The sequence below is a fragment of the Halyomorpha halys genome, unplaced genomic scaffold, assembly GCF_000696795.3.
Source record: "Halyomorpha halys isolate HHAL.00 unplaced genomic scaffold, Hhal_1.1 Scaffold809.1, whole genome shotgun sequence".
Lineage (NCBI taxonomy): Eukaryota > Metazoa > Arthropoda > Insecta > Hemiptera > Pentatomidae > Halyomorpha > Halyomorpha halys.
In genome coordinates, this window is record NW_027107058.1 from 403413 (window position 1) to 421558 (window position 18146).

The 18146-nt window shown below is 32.3% G+C and overlaps 1 protein-coding gene across 1 annotated transcript in view; it reads right to left on the reverse strand.

Moving 5' to 3' along the window:
- Positions 1-12772, reverse strand: part of LOC106686328 (putative gustatory receptor 39b) — a 39704-nt gene extending 26932 nt beyond the window's left edge. The window contains exon 1 of the mRNA XM_067045408.1: positions 11906-12772. Coding sequence (XP_066901509.1) covers positions 11906-12751 — 846 coding nt within the window. The 5' untranslated portion in view covers positions 12752-12772. The remainder of the gene's footprint in view (positions 1-11905) is intronic.
- Between the last annotated feature and the right edge of the window lie 5374 nt (positions 12773-18146).

The window sequence follows — 18146 nt, forward strand, 5'->3', positions numbered from 1 at the left end:
ATCTAAGAATCATTGACAATCCACCCATATATTTTTCATTGACTAACTCCGTAACCGCATTACCCTTCTGGAGTTTGTTATAAAAAGTAAGTAATTTTTACTCTTACTCAATCGTAAATCATCCTCTTTATTTCTGCTAATGTTTGTTTCCAAAGAGATTAACATAAATATTTGTTTGAATTTTCTTAGTTTATAATTTTTAAATCAAATACAGCTTTTTTTTATACTTTTTAGGAGCTTGACTTTATAATATTTAATGAGTGAGAAAGAAGAAATATGGCAGCAGCCTAGAGACAAAAGTTTGCTAAAATAATAAAAAGTTATATAGGAGTAGATTGCCTCAAACAACAACCCCGGACTCAATGGTAGATAAACTCACAATCCTTTATAAACTTAATTAACTCAGGACCTTTTAGCTCTTTAAAAAGTTGGGCCCCGGTATTCAAACTTTTCCTTTATTGCCGTATTTACAAAATTTAATTACCCGACACCTACTTACTCGAAAAATCGTTTTGATTTTCCATCAAATTTCAGTACCAATTGTAAGAAAATTGGATTAGTCGAAATCAGTAAACCTCTAAAGTCGCAAATAATGCGAAACTTTGCACTTTAGTTTTCTTATTCAATGATTCTGTAAAACTCCAATTAATGATTTCTTTAAATTAAATATTATGTGCATCTACTTAAATATTAAGCTATGTTGACATCGTTATATATTTTTTTTCCTGAATGATATTGCAATGATTTGTGGAGTTTACAAGTAGAGCCACAAAAAGAGAACAACGTTGAGTGCGTATATTTAATGAGTAGAGAAACCTAAATGAGTACTCTCAGTAAAACGGTCCGTTATAGTTTATCATGATGTCATGTCTGAACGATGATGTGTTCTACTGTTCAGATTTTCCGGACAACCAGTTTTTCGATCTCTGTTTAGTTTTTATTGTATAAAAATTTCGATCCGGAAATAGATGTTATTTTAATTAAAAATACGTCCTCTTATTGACCCTAGTTTATTTTATATAATTTACTCAGAGTGTACTGCCACGAGGCCGTTTTCCTTCTGACCTTGCTTCAAAATACCACCTGGCTTTTCTGGTATCGTCTATTCTACAGACGTGTCCATACCACTTCAGTTGTCGCTCATGCATTGTGTCTCGCACTGATTTCACATCCACATCCTCCCGAATCCTTTCATTTCTGTCACAGTCTCTCCTAGTTTTACCAACTATTCTTCAGAGAAATCTAATTTCTGCTGATCTTATCCTTCCTACGTGCTTGTCAAGGGCTGCCAAGCTTTCCGATCCATACAGGAGTACTGGAAGGAATACAGATTAACAGAGTAAACTCCTTTGGACTTCACTTGATTTAGAACCTCCTGGTCTATTTTACCATCTTTACTTATTATGGTCCCTAGATACGTATAAGTATTCGTAAATTACAGGGGTTCACCATTACACAAAACCCAAAGCTCTGCGTTTTCCCTTCTGACACACACACAATTTTGCTTTTGTCAGGGTTTATTTGCAAACCTCTTATCTTCAGTTCCTCAATCCATTCATCCAAGGATGTCTGAAGAGCCTCTTCAGATTCAGATATCATCTGCATATGTCATCGCTTGAGCCAGTACTGGAGTTAGGTTCCAAAACCCTACTAGTGATCTTGGCACCTCCTTTTACAAACCTTCCATATATCATCCTTAAGGAGGACAAACAGTAATGGGCTTTGACTGTCTCCCTGCTTTACTCCCTTATAAAAGTGGACAGGCCGCGATGTTTGACCATTAAGTCTTACAATGGCCTTTGGGTCAGTTTGGTAAACAATAAAATGCAATAAAATCAGCATTTACCAAATTCCTGGCACTCTTCTTGTTTTTAGTGTGCCCTATAACTCCTGCCTCCGGACTGAGTCAAAAGCCGTCTTCAGATCCAGGAATGCCAAATAGGCTCCCTGTCCCCGGTCCCGCGCTTTCTTTACTATCATAATAAAGGAATAAATGTGGTCCTGGGTCTATCTTCGATGTCTGAAAGTTGCTTGCTTTTCTTCAATGTCTTGTTCAACAAAACCCCGCAGTCGCTGCTCTAATATCCTGGTGTATATTATGTATACTACTGAGGATAGGAATATTGGCCTATAGTTACCACATTGCCTTTCTTGTGAATTGGGATTAGGATGTTGTTTTCCCATTCTCGTGGCAGCAACTTAAGGTCCCAAATCATCTAGAGCAGCATTTGAAGCCACTTAATCAATTCATTGCCGCCATATTTTATAAATTCTGGATCTATGCCATCTGGTCCTGGAGCTTTTCTTAGCTGGATTTTGTTTACTGTCAACTTCACCTTGTCTTCTCCGATCGTATCATCCATATCTTCAGAATAGGTGTCCTCTACTCTACCTCACCTTCTGCAGTCTCTGTAGTTATGGTGAAGATGAATACTAAATTCGCTCTGGAAGAACTGCCTCCAGACCGCCTGCATTTCCTTTTCTTCGGTAACCAACTTCCTATGCACTGCTTTAATGTTTCTAACCGGTTTTGACCTCTTAACCTTCAATGATTTCTTAATATGCCATAACTTCCTAATATTTTCTCTATAGTATTGTTCAAGCTCTTGACCAAACTTCTCACTAGTCCTCGTTTTAGCTAGTTTAATTATTCTTTTATTTTCACTTCGGTTTCTGACATATTCATCCCAATAAATAGATAATTTAGTTCTGTTATAATTTTTCTAGTACTCCTTCTTGAGCTTGACACTTCTTTTGACATCATCGCTCCACCACTTTGTTTTCTTTGTATGGAGCCTTATTTTTTGTTCTCCACATATTTGATTTGCAGTACTTAGAATACAGTTCTTAAATACATTTCAGAGATTATCTAGCGTACTCTCCCCGTTTAATTCTTGGAGGTGACTTCCGAGCACTGACCGGATTCTTCTTGTTCATTTTCCATTTTCAGCTTGCTGATATTAATCCGATCATATGATAAGCTGAATCTTTTTCTTGGTTTCTTATGCGTCTTTTCATTCCAAACTCCTTAACCATCCTAACCCATTAATTCTTAATCTTTCATCCTTAACAACCCTGATAATCCTCCGACGCGTCTGAAAATAAGATGGACACGGGACCTTCTAATTTAAATTAATGTTTGAAGTATCCTTCCCAAGATTTTCAAGTGTATATGAAACATATTTACCTATCGCATCATTTTGTACAGTTGTAAATTACATTAAATAAATAAATTTTTAAAAAAAATAGAAAACTTCTTTTAGTTAGAATAGAGTAGTGTTCTTACTTATATTACATCTATCAAGATTTTATGCAAACATTGTCAGGACCAGGTTTTTAGACTGTCAGAACGGTGTTGGTTGTCTGAATTACAAAGACTAAAAAGAACCAAAAACCTTTCATGCTGCTAGAATAACAGAAAGTTAAATTCATCTTGAAACAAAATCAGTTTATTCCCACATCTTTTAGTGAAAAAATCAATATTTAAATCTGTTTTTATGTAAATCTGTTTGACATCAGAAAATGGATTACAATTCAGCAACTGTTTATCAGCGTTTGATTTTTCTTAAAATCATTTTAAGGCGTCAATCACTGATGGGTCATTATTGTCTTAATTTCAGGATTCGCAAAGGATAGTCTTATAATCAAAGAATTTTAGGTTGTACCCTAGACTACACAATGAACAGGGACAAGAGTGTAGGCCCACTAGGGTATTGTAATTTATTACTTTTGTAACATAAGGAACCTGTGAAAAAATTTAATAAAATCTTATAGTAAACCGAGATTAAGAAACTCAAAAAGTTTGTCAACAGTCTGTTTGTTATCCTTCAAAATGGAATGAAGGTCTGCTAATAAATCAAAAAATTTGATGGATTCGTATGCTAAGTAGTCAGTTTAAATATCTTTAGCGGTATGTCGCGTTCCATAAGTCTGGCATACAGATGGAGAATCGTAGGCCATAGGATAACCGTCGTCAGACACATATTTGAAGGCACGTAAAAATCACCTCCTATCTACGCACATTTCTAGTCGATCATATCCAATTGGAGACGTTACTTCTGATTTCTCTTGATTTATTATCCGTAAGATTTGTCCACATTTTTGTTTAGTGATGGCTATGAAGTTATCAAAGGGCACGCCGCGATATGGAATGCCTTCAGAAATTGCCACATTTTGCTGACAGATCAGCCAGTTCGTTACCTAATATTCCATAGTGGCAAGGAACGAGAAAAAACACACTGGAATACGGTTTCTACTTCTGGACTTTATTGTACGGACTGTTTGGTTGTGCTGGCATAGAATCTGTGCAAATAACTTGTTTTCTTTATTTACTTATTTTTGTGGGATCAAAACATTTTAGCTCCAGTAAATAGAAAACATTTCAGCTGTAAAAGTACTAGATGTCAGTGACAGAATTTGTGTTTAGTTTTTTTTTTTTAATGTACAATCAGGATAGAGTAGCTTCGAATAGTTGGGAAGATATTTTTATCTGAATTTATCATCTTGGTCAGTTCCAATGAATTTTGTTTTTCAATGTCTACACTTAAAGAACTATTTGGATTATAGGGTATTTTGGCCTAAGCTTATTTAAAACATAATAGGTAATTATTAAAACACATATATATCTCAAGAATAAAGTTGAAAGATTTTTGTGAGCTTGCAATTGCTCCGACTCCAACCACAAATTCAAAATATCAACTCTCGATAAGTTATCTATATCAGAGAAGGAACCGGTTACACAAATGAGCAGATCTTATTTATTGCTCCATGGGTAACATATTTGTATATAATATCAACTGCATCCACTGGCAATGTTTCGCGTGGATCGGTGTTTTTTTTTTGTTTTGTTTTTTTCTGACCTCCTAGAAAAAAATTAAAATAACAAATTAAATATATACAAATAAAAAAGGATGTATATATGAATCTTGGTTTCCCAGTGCGGCATTATAAGATAAGCTGCCGGGTCCGCTGAAGGCGGTGTCATCGATGATGGCATGAGTCTACCGTGAGCGTACTAGGAATAGGGAGGCGGATGTTTTTAGTATTTGCATTTTTTATAATCGTTAAAAAATAATTAATTCACCGAGTTGATACGTGGTTGCTGATGACAATAAAGAAGGTGTTGGTAGCTCAAAACAATATGATATTAATGTTTATTTAATTAATTGCTTTACTTACTCCTTTCGTTGCCTCCATCGCTGCGAATACTATGATAATCAAGGTTCCGCAGTTGGTAAAGATTTCAACAACAGACATTATCGTCACTTGAAGATCTGTGTAGGTAACAGGATTCACAATATAAACGACCAAAAAATAGAATCTCAAGATGTTGTTAATGAAAATGAAAGTGATCACATGAATGAGAAATACGTCAAAAGCTCTATTGATCCTGTCCGCTAATAGAACAAGGTTGTGATGGACATCTATCAGGCCCAAAACTTTGAGGTTCAACGTTGTTGTATTTAGTTGCTTCGAGAGTGAATGAATTTGGCGACTAAGGATGTGCAGAAGAACGGCGTACTGCGCAGCGATCAAAACGGGTACTTCTGAATAAAAGTAGTATAATATTTGTATCAGGAGACCGTTCAATGTAAATGGTTTTCGGAGGGTGGCGAAAACTTTGGGTGCAGAATTCAGTATAGATAGAAAAATCACTCCATGGCTGTAATATCTACTGTAAGAAACATCGCCTATAAGACTGTCCATTTCTTCTAGCTCTGAAATGATCGCTGGTAGGGACTTTCGAAGATGGTAGTGCTGGTATAAAACGATTATTGCAGTAAGTATGTAAAAGCAGAAAACAAAGATCTCTATGACCAAGATTAGTGAAAACGAATATACATAGCTTAAATCACTTGTGTCTATCATTCCTTCGGCTATGCTCGCTAAAACAAGAAGAATATAGTAGGTGTAGAGTTTGTAAGAAAATACGTAGGTCCGTCCTTTAGGTCTCAGAACGAAGGCCCCAAAGACCCTGGAAATAGCCAATATGGGGCACAGCACATTATGTACCCCTTTGGACATAACGCGTAGGCTAGCGATGGTCATATCTGTGACACTGAACGGAAGGACAAAATGTTACTAATTAGTGATGTAGGGAATTATCGATACCACTCAATTCTAAGGGTGGTTAAACACAGTTTAATATTCAAAATTAGATTTTGAAGATAGAGAAATGATTGTTGTGTAAATGTATTTAGGTATGTTTGTTTTGCTTAATGATGAAATAAACACGCATTCTAAATATTTATAATTTTCTATTTAATTATACAAAGGTCGACCCTATACGATCCCCTACAGGGAACGATATTTGTTTTCAATAGTGAGTTATTACTGATAATAATCCATCCTATTGAAATATCATCATATGTAAAATTTCGCAGATAAGATGCACGCAAAGAGAACAGTAAATTAATCATTCAAAGTAACGTTACCTTCCCATACAACAATTCGGGAGCTAAGCATAAGAGTAGATAGATTAATCTTTTTAGATCAATTATAATAATATATTGTATCTGATAATTTAATAAAATTAAAAATGAATTACGTGCTGACAGTAATTTATACTTTCTTGTTTCGGTTATCGGTACTACTAATCGTTGTACCCACTATACGTCCTCAAGGTAAGCATATTCTTTAATTTCAAACTTCTTTAGGTTCATGTAATATCTCAATGTATCAATTATTATATAAAATTGGATGATCGTTGATTGGCCGAGTGTAATTATTGACAAGTCAGGATGCAGTTAATATAACTAACATAGAACATGATCTATTTCTTATGATAGTTTTGTGTATGGTTCCAGAGTTTCATCAAGGCTAAAAATAATTCAAAAATATACCATATTATTACTAATTTTAATTTTTTTAAATTAAATTAAATTATTTGATTTTGGTAGTTAATATTTTTATCAATACTGATGAAGTCATGCAACGATGGGCGAAATATATCGGTTCATAATAAATAGTTTATTTTAAGCAATATTATTTTAAGTCGTTTTTACTGATCGGATTTGTTGGCAGGATAATGTCTGAGAAATTGACACTTATCAGAGAACATTACTCGTTAAACCTAGGTAATTATTTTATTTCAATAATTTTCTTGTTAGTCGTTATTAAAATTGCTCGAATATATTATCTAATATACGTTTGTAATTTTTTTTTCTCAATTGTAATTCCTTTTTCACTACTGAAGATGTTTCCTCAATTTTGAAAGAAGTAGGAAAAAATCTTGTTCCCTAGCAACAAAAGTCATTTCTAATATTTTAATATACATAATATAGGACTAACAAATAATTAGATAAATAAATAAATATCTGCTTCATTTTAAATTAAATTTTAGTTATCTTAACTTTGTCAATGAATAACTAAATTACAAATTTTAGTTATCTTACCTTTGTGAATTAATAATTAAATTAAATATTTTAACATAAATGAAAATTTTAAATAATTTTAATGTAGACAAAACAAGGTTCAAAAATTATATGATTTATAGATAGATATATTTATAAAAATACAAAGGATTTATTAGAAATGAAGAATTTAGAAGTCAGAATTTTTTTATTTATTATTACCACCAATAAATAGGTATTAGAAACCTTAACAATTACATGTGGGACAAGGACCGTCCGTAAACACTGGCCGATTATTTCCTGGAAAAAAATCGCTTCTACAAAAAGAATACTATAAATAAATATTTGTCATCTCAAAGAATAAATATATTCCTAAAATATTTTTTCAGCATTGCTCAACTATCTTGCACATGTCTGAATTCTCACAATTAGTGGTCATATCTGTTATAGTTATATCCAATTCAGGAGTTTACATTGAGTATTGAATAGCACTTTTTTTTTTCTAAATTGTTGAATATGATTTTATTTACTAAAATTTCTATTTTTGTTCCTTCTTGGAAACTATAGATATGAAATATGTTTTCAAAAAGCAGACTCACATCTAGTAAATATGAATGCGTACATTACAGGACTATCGTTTAGGTTTAATTTCAATGATTTGTTTACATGTTTGGAGTTATTGAATTTTTCAACTCAAATGAGATACAGAGGACATATAGAACAATGTTTCAATTATTTTCAAAGAAGGTACAGCTAAGTTAAAAAATTGGTTTTTGGATCCATGAGAACACTTTAATTTACCGAATTGAAACAAAAATGAGTCTGAATAGACAAATTTTATCATGGCTTACATGTTTATGCATATACATACATACATATATACATAGTGCACAGTAGCTACAAAAAAGTATTAGAAAAGTGGAAACGTTATTCTTCAATTTAATTACCAGAGAATTATTTTAATGTAATACTTAAACAACACGCATAAATATCTTGCTGAAACTAAATACTCAGAATTATAAGATCATAAAAAATGTTTTAATGTTTAATGCCATTCCAATAAAAATATAAATTACTTTTATGACGGAAAGGACAAACTTAAAACGACATTTTATTATGATTTATCCCCTCATATTTTAGGCCAAGGTTAATGAATGACTATTAAAATAATTTTATTTATCTCTTTATTAATTAATTTTTTTAAAAATTACAAACAGAAAATACAGAGATGTTGAGCCTTTAATATAAATAATACAGAACAATTTAATTTTAAAATCCGGTACTTTATACATGTATTATAGCAAGATGACATTGTGAAATTACAGAATATCACTTTATTTCACAGGCAGGTATGATGTTTGATTAATCTTTAATTATGGATGTCAATAACTTTTTTTCGTCATTTTATTGTATTTTCGTAATGATTTAAATTAATTTTATTTCTAAAGAGATGTTTTCAGTGAATCTTGACTGATGAGTTTTAAAGTAGCAACCAACACAAAATAAATTCATCAGGCTTTATAATTCATTTAAAATTTTAAAAACAACTGAATACAAAGTGATAACGGATTGGAAAATAATAGATTTAATTATTTACAATTCGGAATGAGGTGTCTTAATTTACTTTTTTAGACGAGATAGTAGAAGTCCGGTCCAATTAACGGGAATAAATTTTAACTTTCTCACTCTTCTCAGAATAAGTTGGTAACTTAGTTGAAGAGCATAAGAGTGTTAAATTGTAATTAATAAAAAAAAGTCCTGTTAACTTTTGTTGTCAACATGGTTAATAAATTCTTCAATTCAGAATAAATGGATGAAAAAAAATGATTTGTCTTTATCAGCTTGGAGAATGGTTGTAACACACATATACGTTAAAGCAAAAGTACAATAATGTTCTATTACAAAATCTCTGAGTTCAGGAACATTTCCTGATGACAAGAACTTCCAAATCGCCAACACTGCCCCTTCACTGCACTTACATTTTCCACTATCTGGATAGTAATTTCGTCACGTATATAAAATTCTGACTCCAAGTGTTAATTACATGATCAGAAGGAAAAACTCATTGGCCAGTTCCGTGACAATTCCGTTCCAATAAATCGCTCACCTTGTAGCACATGTGCCTTGGATTGAGGTACCCTGCATTGCACTATAATCATGTACTGTAGAAGCTGTAGAAGCCCATCATGTGTATGTGTGTGCATAAATTTATAAAAATTTAAATATTTATTATAAAATTATATATATGTGCGTGTGTGTTGTAATTTTTTAAAAATTATTTACTTACATTTTTCGTTGCCTCCATGGCTGGAAATACCATCAACATCAACAATCCGCAGTTGACTAAGAAACTCAGAGCACAAACAATCGACAGTGGGAGGTCTATGGCGGAAACAGGTTTCATGATATAAATAATCAAAAAATAGAGCGTCGAAATGTTGATGACAAAGATAGAGGTGATCATGTACATAAGAAATGTATCGAAAGCTGTATTGATTCTTCCCGCTAATAAAACAAGATTTTGATGGACATCTATCAGGCTCAAAACTTTGATGTTAAACATCACGGCATCAAGCTGCTCCGAAAGGGTATGAAGTTGGCGACTGAGGATATGTAGTAGAATAGCGTACTGCGTAGCTATCAAAATGGGTATCTCAGTAATGAATAAGTACAATACCCGCATAAAGACGTTATTCCAACTTAATGGCCTCAGCAGGATGGCGATAATCCTCGGTGTGGCAGTTACTATGGATAGAATAATCGCTCCGTAATTGTAATACCCGCTGTAAGTAACACCACCTATGAGACTATCCATGCATTCGAGGTCTGAAATGATCGCTGGTAGTTCCTCTCGAAGCTGATAGTGTTGGTATATAACAATTACGGCAGTAGTCGTGTTGATCCAGAAAACAGAAGACTCGATGATGAAGAGAAAGGAAAGAGAATATAAAGAGATCAAAAAAGAGGTCTCTATTATTCCTTCGGCTATGGTCGTTGTAACAAGAAGGATTAAATATGAGTAGAGTTTGTAACAAAATACATAGGTCCATCCTTGGACTCTCAATACGGATGCGCCGAACGGCCTAGACATAGCCAGGACGAAAGAGAGCGCATTCTGTACTCCCTTGGCCATTGTACTACCGCGGAGGTTTGCGATTGTCATATCTGTAATATCGCGTGACACCAAAATGTTACTAATCAATGATGTATGGTATTTTTACGGCTCAACGTTGTTGATAGATATGAATTAATCACTTAAATATTCAAATTAGATTGTAGTGATATAAAAATAATTGCTATAGAATTATATTTTGAGTCGATCTTTAGGCATAATGATAAAATAAACACACATTATAAACAATGATTATTTATATAATGATCTACCCGAGTAGGGTGATATTCAATAATAATAGGCCGTTGTCGTCAATGATAATTATATTGATATTCAACCATAAACAATTAGTGACAAATACAATGCGAACATTAAGAGGTAACGAGAAGTAAGAAGGATTATTCATATTGAAACTAATTGTTCACAAAGCTTCTCACAATCAGCAAGTAAGTATTTAATTATTCTAATATGAAGTAATGTATTGTGAATTATAATAAAACGTATCTACATAGTATCAACATTCTTAACTGATCCACCTTTTACGTTCCGGGTAATCTGTTCATCTTCAAGGACTTCTTAATTTTAACACTGCCTTAACAAAAGAGATTACAAAGGCCTTTGCCTAATAGGAAATTGTCAGTTTAACATTTTCTTGTCTACTATTTTACTTAATGTATTTTTTTTAATTGAACTTCGTTTAACTATTATCAATAAAATTATCAACAATAGATTCGTATATAGAAATCGTTGATAAGTGCGTAGACAATAGTTTAACAGAAAGTGCAAATAAAAAAATATACAATAAGTGGAATAGTTGGCAAACACATGTTAAATTGATAATATTGTATTAAAAAAAGACAAAATAGCCTATAATCTTTTTAATGACTTTTTTTGATCTTGTGATATTTAAATTAAGATGCTCTTGAGAATTACAAGATTAGCCGAAAAGTTGGAGTTTAAGTGAATTAATAGCAATGTTGAGACTAGATGGATATATTTTATTGTAAATGATCGTCGTGTAGGCGAGCTGACAGAACCATTACTACTACTACAAATATTGTAAACTATCAAGTCAAACCTAGTGCTACAAAACTGGCATGGACAGTAGATACTGTCACGGCAATGAATGCTTTTATATTTAATTGTTGAGACCTGTTATTAAAACTTTTCCTATATTATTAAATATCAAGGATAGTTTCCATACTTATTCGAAAAAAATATTTTTGATTTTACATCGAGTAGTTAAAATATAAATTAAGAACTTTACATCATATCCAAATTTCTGTAATTTAGTTGTTTAATGGTTCTGTAAATTAAAAAAAAACCTATTAATTCGCATAATCTACATCCCCAGACCAAATGATAAAACATTAAACAATGAGCAAGAACCTAAGAAACTCAATTACTACATTTGTTTATATTTTTAAAATGACATGCTTACTTTTTTCGTCGCCTCCATCGCTGCGGACACTATGATAATCAAGGATCCACAGTTGATCAAGATATCCACAAATGAAATTATTGTCAGTTCGAGGTCTGTGTAGGAAACTGGATTCACGATGTAAACGATCAAAAAATACAGTCTCAATATGTTGATGACGAAAATGAATGTGACCATATGAATGAGAAATAAGTCGAAAGCTCTATTGATCCTGTCCGCTAATAAAACAAGATTGTGATGGATATCAATCAGCCTCCAAACTTCCAGGTTAAATATAGCTGTATTAAGTTGCTCCGAGAGAGTATAAAGTTGTCGACTGAGAATGTGCAAGAACATAGCGTACTGCGCAGCAATTAGAAGTGGTATTTGGGTGAAGGAGTAGTACAATATTCGAGTGAGGAGGTAGTTCCAAGCGAATGATCTTCGTAGGACCGCAAAGATTCTTGGTAAGGCGTTTAGTATAGACAGGAAAATCACTCCGTAGCTGTAATATCGACCGTAAGATACATCGCCTATATGATCCTCCATGTCTTCTAGCTCTGAAATAATAGCTGGCAGGGGTTCTCGGAGGCGGTAATGTTGGTACAAAACGATTATTGCTGTAATTAAATAAAAACAGAATACGAAAATGTCGACAATAAGTAGTAGAGAAAATGAACATTCCGATTGCAAATTAGAGGCCTCAATTATTCCTTCGGCTATAGTTCCCATAGCTAAAACGATGAAGTAGGATATGAGTTTGTAAGAAAATACGTAGGTCCGTCCTTGGGCTCTCAGTACGAAGGCCCCGAAGGCCCTGGACAGAGCCAGGACGAGAGACAGAGCGTTGTGTACCCCCTTGACCATTGTACTATCTTGGAGGCTTGTGTATGTATATACAACATCGAGTAAGAGGAGGCCAAATAGTACTATTTGATGACAAAGGGTATTATCAAAACGATTCAATATTAACAGATATGGATTGCTCCCTGAAATATTCATATTATGATTTGAGAGATACAGAAATAGTTATTTCGCAATTATACTCAGGAACATTTTTGCAAAATGATGAGATAAACACGCATTCTAAATATTTATAAGTTCTATTTATTTATTTATATTGAGATCAGAAAGAATGATATTTATAATTAATGGCTGTTGTTATCGATAATAATCGTTTTGATGTATCACCTAGAAACTCTCTATAGATACACGCAGAAAGAAAAATAATGATAGATGTATAAATATTTTTTTGCTGCGAAAATTTAATCTTTTTAAACTCAATTATTTATGGATAATTCTTCCAAAATGGTGGACTTTCATGTAAACTATATCTAATATTAAGTCTCAGTGGACCTGAGTACAAACGACTCTTAATTGATCCAGAACTGTTAGTCTTAATGGCAGGTTATGAAGAAACTCAAATCGATTAACACTTTGAAAAACAAAATTTATAGGATAGTGTGTACCAGTGGACTTAAAGTTGAAACTAAATATTATTTTTAAAATGTTGGAAACGAATTAAAATAAAATTCCGCATTTTAACAGGAGTAAAAAAAACTCAGAGAGTTCCGGTAAATATAACTAGACTTACTTATTTAGCAATAAATAATAATAACTGGAACGTAGCATCTCAAAAGAAGTTGCTCCAAAACGCTGATTATGATTCCGGAAACTTTTTTACCTTCAATTTCCTTCAATTTACCTATCCGAAATTATCCAGCGGATTCAGCATGTTTCAAGGTTTTTTAATTGGTTGACGTATTCAAATACATCAAAAAACAAATAATGTGAAAATTGTAAAAAAAAATCACAAGAAATATGAAAGGGGCAAATTAAGGAAGATAAAATTTGATTTCCTAATCAAAAAAGCTGTAAGGGAATTCCTGAACCCCCTGTTCAAAATAATAACTCTTTTCTAAACTTTCAATTGTTTTTATTTATAAACCTAAATTATCTGAAGATTTTTTGCATTTTATAGTATCAAATATATAAAACAGATGTTTTTCTATTCACACAGTAGCAAAACTCGTTACTGTAAGTGAGAAAAATGGTCGTTGACAAGATGAACCATAGGTACCTCATTTTATGGTATTACCTAATAATAAATTAATTGTGGAATCGAGATTTATTTTGATTGAATTTATTCAATATCAAATAGAACTTTATACTTCGCAGCTTATTGTTAGTAACAGATAATGTTGAGGTGAAACGAAAAATATCACAAACAAAATTGTTTCAAATTATGACAAGAAATGGTTATGTATACTGAGCTATTATAACATTTCCAAGACAATTGTAATCTTTTTCAATTTTATTCAGAATCTTTTCTTTTTCATCTGAATTTTTTTTCTAATTTGGAAATCTAAAGACCTCACACTGGCAAAAATTTTCACAAAATGACATCTTCAAAATTTTAGGTAAAATTATTGCCACTGTCAGAAAAAATATTGTGCAAAAAAGGGGTATTCAAAAGTTTGTGGACCGTTCAAATGGCAGAAGATGTTTTCAGACCTGTTAAAATGTAGAAGAGAGCCCAGTGTGAGGAGGCTAACAAAATTTTGCGCGAAAATTCTTCACTGTGTTAAAACTTCCATCACGTGCACTGTAATAAGTAAGTGAAGAGAGGAAAGAAAAAAAAAGGAACAATCATTCCTGCTACAATATATTTGGTTTTGGTATATGTAGTTACCAACTAATTTGAAGTATATCTTATTTTTTTTTTTAATCATCTTATTCTGTAGACTTTATTTAACTTTATAAACTCTTAGGCAGGTTTATAATGATGGTTCCTTGCTAAATACTTTATTTATGTAATAAAGTCATGTTAATTGTCACATAGGCATGATTATAAAAAAATTTTAGTACATCTGAATTACCATCAATAGGTTTTGTGTGCCTTGACGTCCTTACCTGCACCTATCTAAAAAATAGTTCTATTTGCTGAGGTTGGTACCTATCTAGAAAACCACTGGTCAGTGCCAAAAAAACAATTGATAGCTCATCCAAATCGAGGTAGGGGCCAGATTTTTGTGCCAAATTTTGTTTCCTAGTTTTAAATTTCGTAAAACCTTGACAGAAAGAACTTCAAATTACGGAAAAAAACAAATTATAAACAATAATTTTATATTGCACGTTTTAAATTTCTTCTTCATAAAATAGCACGGGATCATCTCCATCTTGTTGGGATAATTAATTTTCTTTAATCTTTAATTTTTCTTGTAATGTTCGCACAATGTTTAAAGAGTGAACTAAATTTCTCATATTATACACATATGAGGCATGTGTATGCCATTATTTATTCATTTTCATTTTATTTTATACATATTTTTTTCTTATTTAATTTATAGTTAACACTGACAAATTTGAGGTGAATTTGGTGCATTGATTACTATATGAAAAATAAAATTTAATCCACAAACAAAAAAAATAAAGAACAAGTTAACATAAGTAATGAATGTTCAACTCTGGGTAAAGCGAAGGAGGCAGCTATGGTTCGACATGAAAAGTTACATATTTTTGTGTAATATAAGAGGTTCACAAAAATTCAATATTTTTACAAAAAGATGTTAAGCAATATGTTTGGCAGTTTGAGGGCCCCTTAATTATTTTCATTTCAATCATAACCCTCATCTTAAAATAATCATGCAAGATTCAATAATGACCTTCAAAATGATTTCAGATTAATAATTAAACATTTTATTAGATTATTTTATGATCTATATTAAATGATCTAATTTTAATTACGTATTTATCAAATTAATTTTTAAAAGCTGAAGTTGACCATCATAAAGTATTCCGTCATAAATGTTGAGAAGACTATCTTATTAATATAGTAAAATTAATTAAATCAGAATTGAAGTAAACGCAATTTAAGAAACGAAAGTAAGAAAGTATAAAATTTAGTTATTGATAATGTTATCAATTCTTCGTGACTGGTTTTATTGTTTAAATAAAATAGTTTATATTCAACGTTTCGGCCAACCAGGCCATCCTTAAGGACAATATAAAAATAAATTTACATATATTTCAAGTTAAATATAAATTTACAACTCACATCCAACACCTAAAAACTTCACCAGGCTATTATGCTCAGGTCAATAAATTTACCTATTTTGTCACTTTTCTTTTAACTTTTAATTACATCACTATTATCACATTTTTTTTCTCAGATAATTGTAACAAAAATATTGTTAATACTGTTAAGTTAATGTTTAATTAAATTTGAATAAAATGGGGAAATAGAAATGAAATGAAAAAATAACTTTATTCTGGGACATATGTCCCCTAAGAATAATTACATAGTTCATATAGTGAGATTTTTATCTGGCGAGCGTATACAAATTTTCAGATTGTAGAATAAAATTACATTGGTATATTGGCTTTACTACTTTATAATGTTAATCAATACCTGCCTATTTATTTGATTACAAAGATGTGGAGGTTTGGTTATTCAATAAATGAAGGCATAGGTGTTGTTTAAAGGAGAGAATGGATGAGGACTGGCGAATGGAGATGGGATCTTCCCATTTTTGGGATCTTCCCATGGGAATTCCAGAGGGAGGTTGCACGTATGACGAAGGATTTGCTAAAGAAGGAGGTTCTATAGGAGGGCATATATAAATCATTCGGATGGGATCTGGTGTTTAATGAGTGGATGAACGAAGAGTGAGGAGATCTAGGATATAGGTAGGTTTTTTGATGTTAAGAACTTGGAATAGAAAAACACCAAGGAGGTATTGGCTTCGGGAGGTTAGATAGAGCCACTTCAACTCGGAATACCAGCGGGAGACTTGAGAGTGCCTAGGGAACCCATAGATAAATCTTACAAAACAATTCATGAGTCTCTTCAGTCTCAACTCTAGTCCTGCAGATAGCCCTCCATACACCAAGGATCCGTAGTCGAAGTGGGGGAAGACGAGAGAGGATACTAGGAGCTGACGAGTGTTCTGAGGAATGGAATTACGGAATTTTAGGAATTGTTTGAGTACAGTTATGGATTTCCGTGTGATTTGGGAAATATGGTTATTCCAGGAGAGGTGTTGATCAAACGTGACACTAAGGTTTTTTATTGTAGGATAGAAGTGAATCGGTTGGTTGTTAAGGAAAAGTAGAGGACAGTAAGGGAGGGTATGAAGGAGGCGCTTGGAACCGATAAGAATGGCCTTGGTTTTTTTGGCATTCAGCTTCAAATCATTGTTAGACGCCCATGCGTTAATGCTGTCAATATCTTCCTGTGATTTAAGTAAATTAATTGACTTGAGAAGAATAGCCTGCAAAACGTTTTTAACTGTAGGATGTGAGGTGTAAATTTATATTTAAGGTTTTCCTTGAGGATGGCCAGATTGGACGTTTAAATAAATAATAAAGAGTGTTTTGAGACTTATATCGGATACAAATTATTTAACAATAAAACCAGTATGGAAGAATTAAGAAGATTATAAATAAAACTATTTACTACTTGCATTAAGTTAAATAACTGTTTAGACCCCTTTGAATTTATTATTATTATCTAGTACGGTTTGGCCAATATCGTGTTATTTCTACTATCTTAGAATTGTAGGATAGTTGTGTTTGTAATATCGAAGAAGTTATCGAAAGAGCGAGTTGTTGTACTGACCAAATTAGCCCGCCTCCTCTGTAGCTGCCTTAGGCCGAATTAGCAATGTCCTGAATTCTAAGCTCGCCTTTGGAATGTTACATAGCATAACAGGACAGTGGTCAAGAGCAAAGCTCTTTAGCCTTCAAGGAATTTCGGTTTGCCTTTTTGGCATACCGTAAAGTGTATGCTTTGTAGGTTTGAGGGAAATCTTATGACCTGGAACACAGCAGTTAGTAGCATTAATGCTGTACATTCACCCAATGGCTAATAACATTACATTATTTTATATAAACAGTTAAAGAAAATTAAATTTCAATTATTAGCGTAGCTATAGTCAAACACCATTACCGAGCCACTAAGTATTTTTTCTAGATATTTCACACTATTTACCTTGTGAGCCTCTTCTTATAAAAGAACTTAATGTCTTTCTTATATCATACACTGTGCAAGAATTTAAATAAATTATAATAGCTCCTTTCCTTTTAATTTTGTATGACAGATTTTTCAATTCATTAATTTTAACCGTATATAAAGAAGTATACATGTTTGTATTGTATGTTAGCAGATAGATGATATGACTCAGAATTAACACATTCAGCCAAAACTGCTCGATTTTTTTATTGGTTTTTGTTTCATATAAACGATAATCTGACGTAAAAT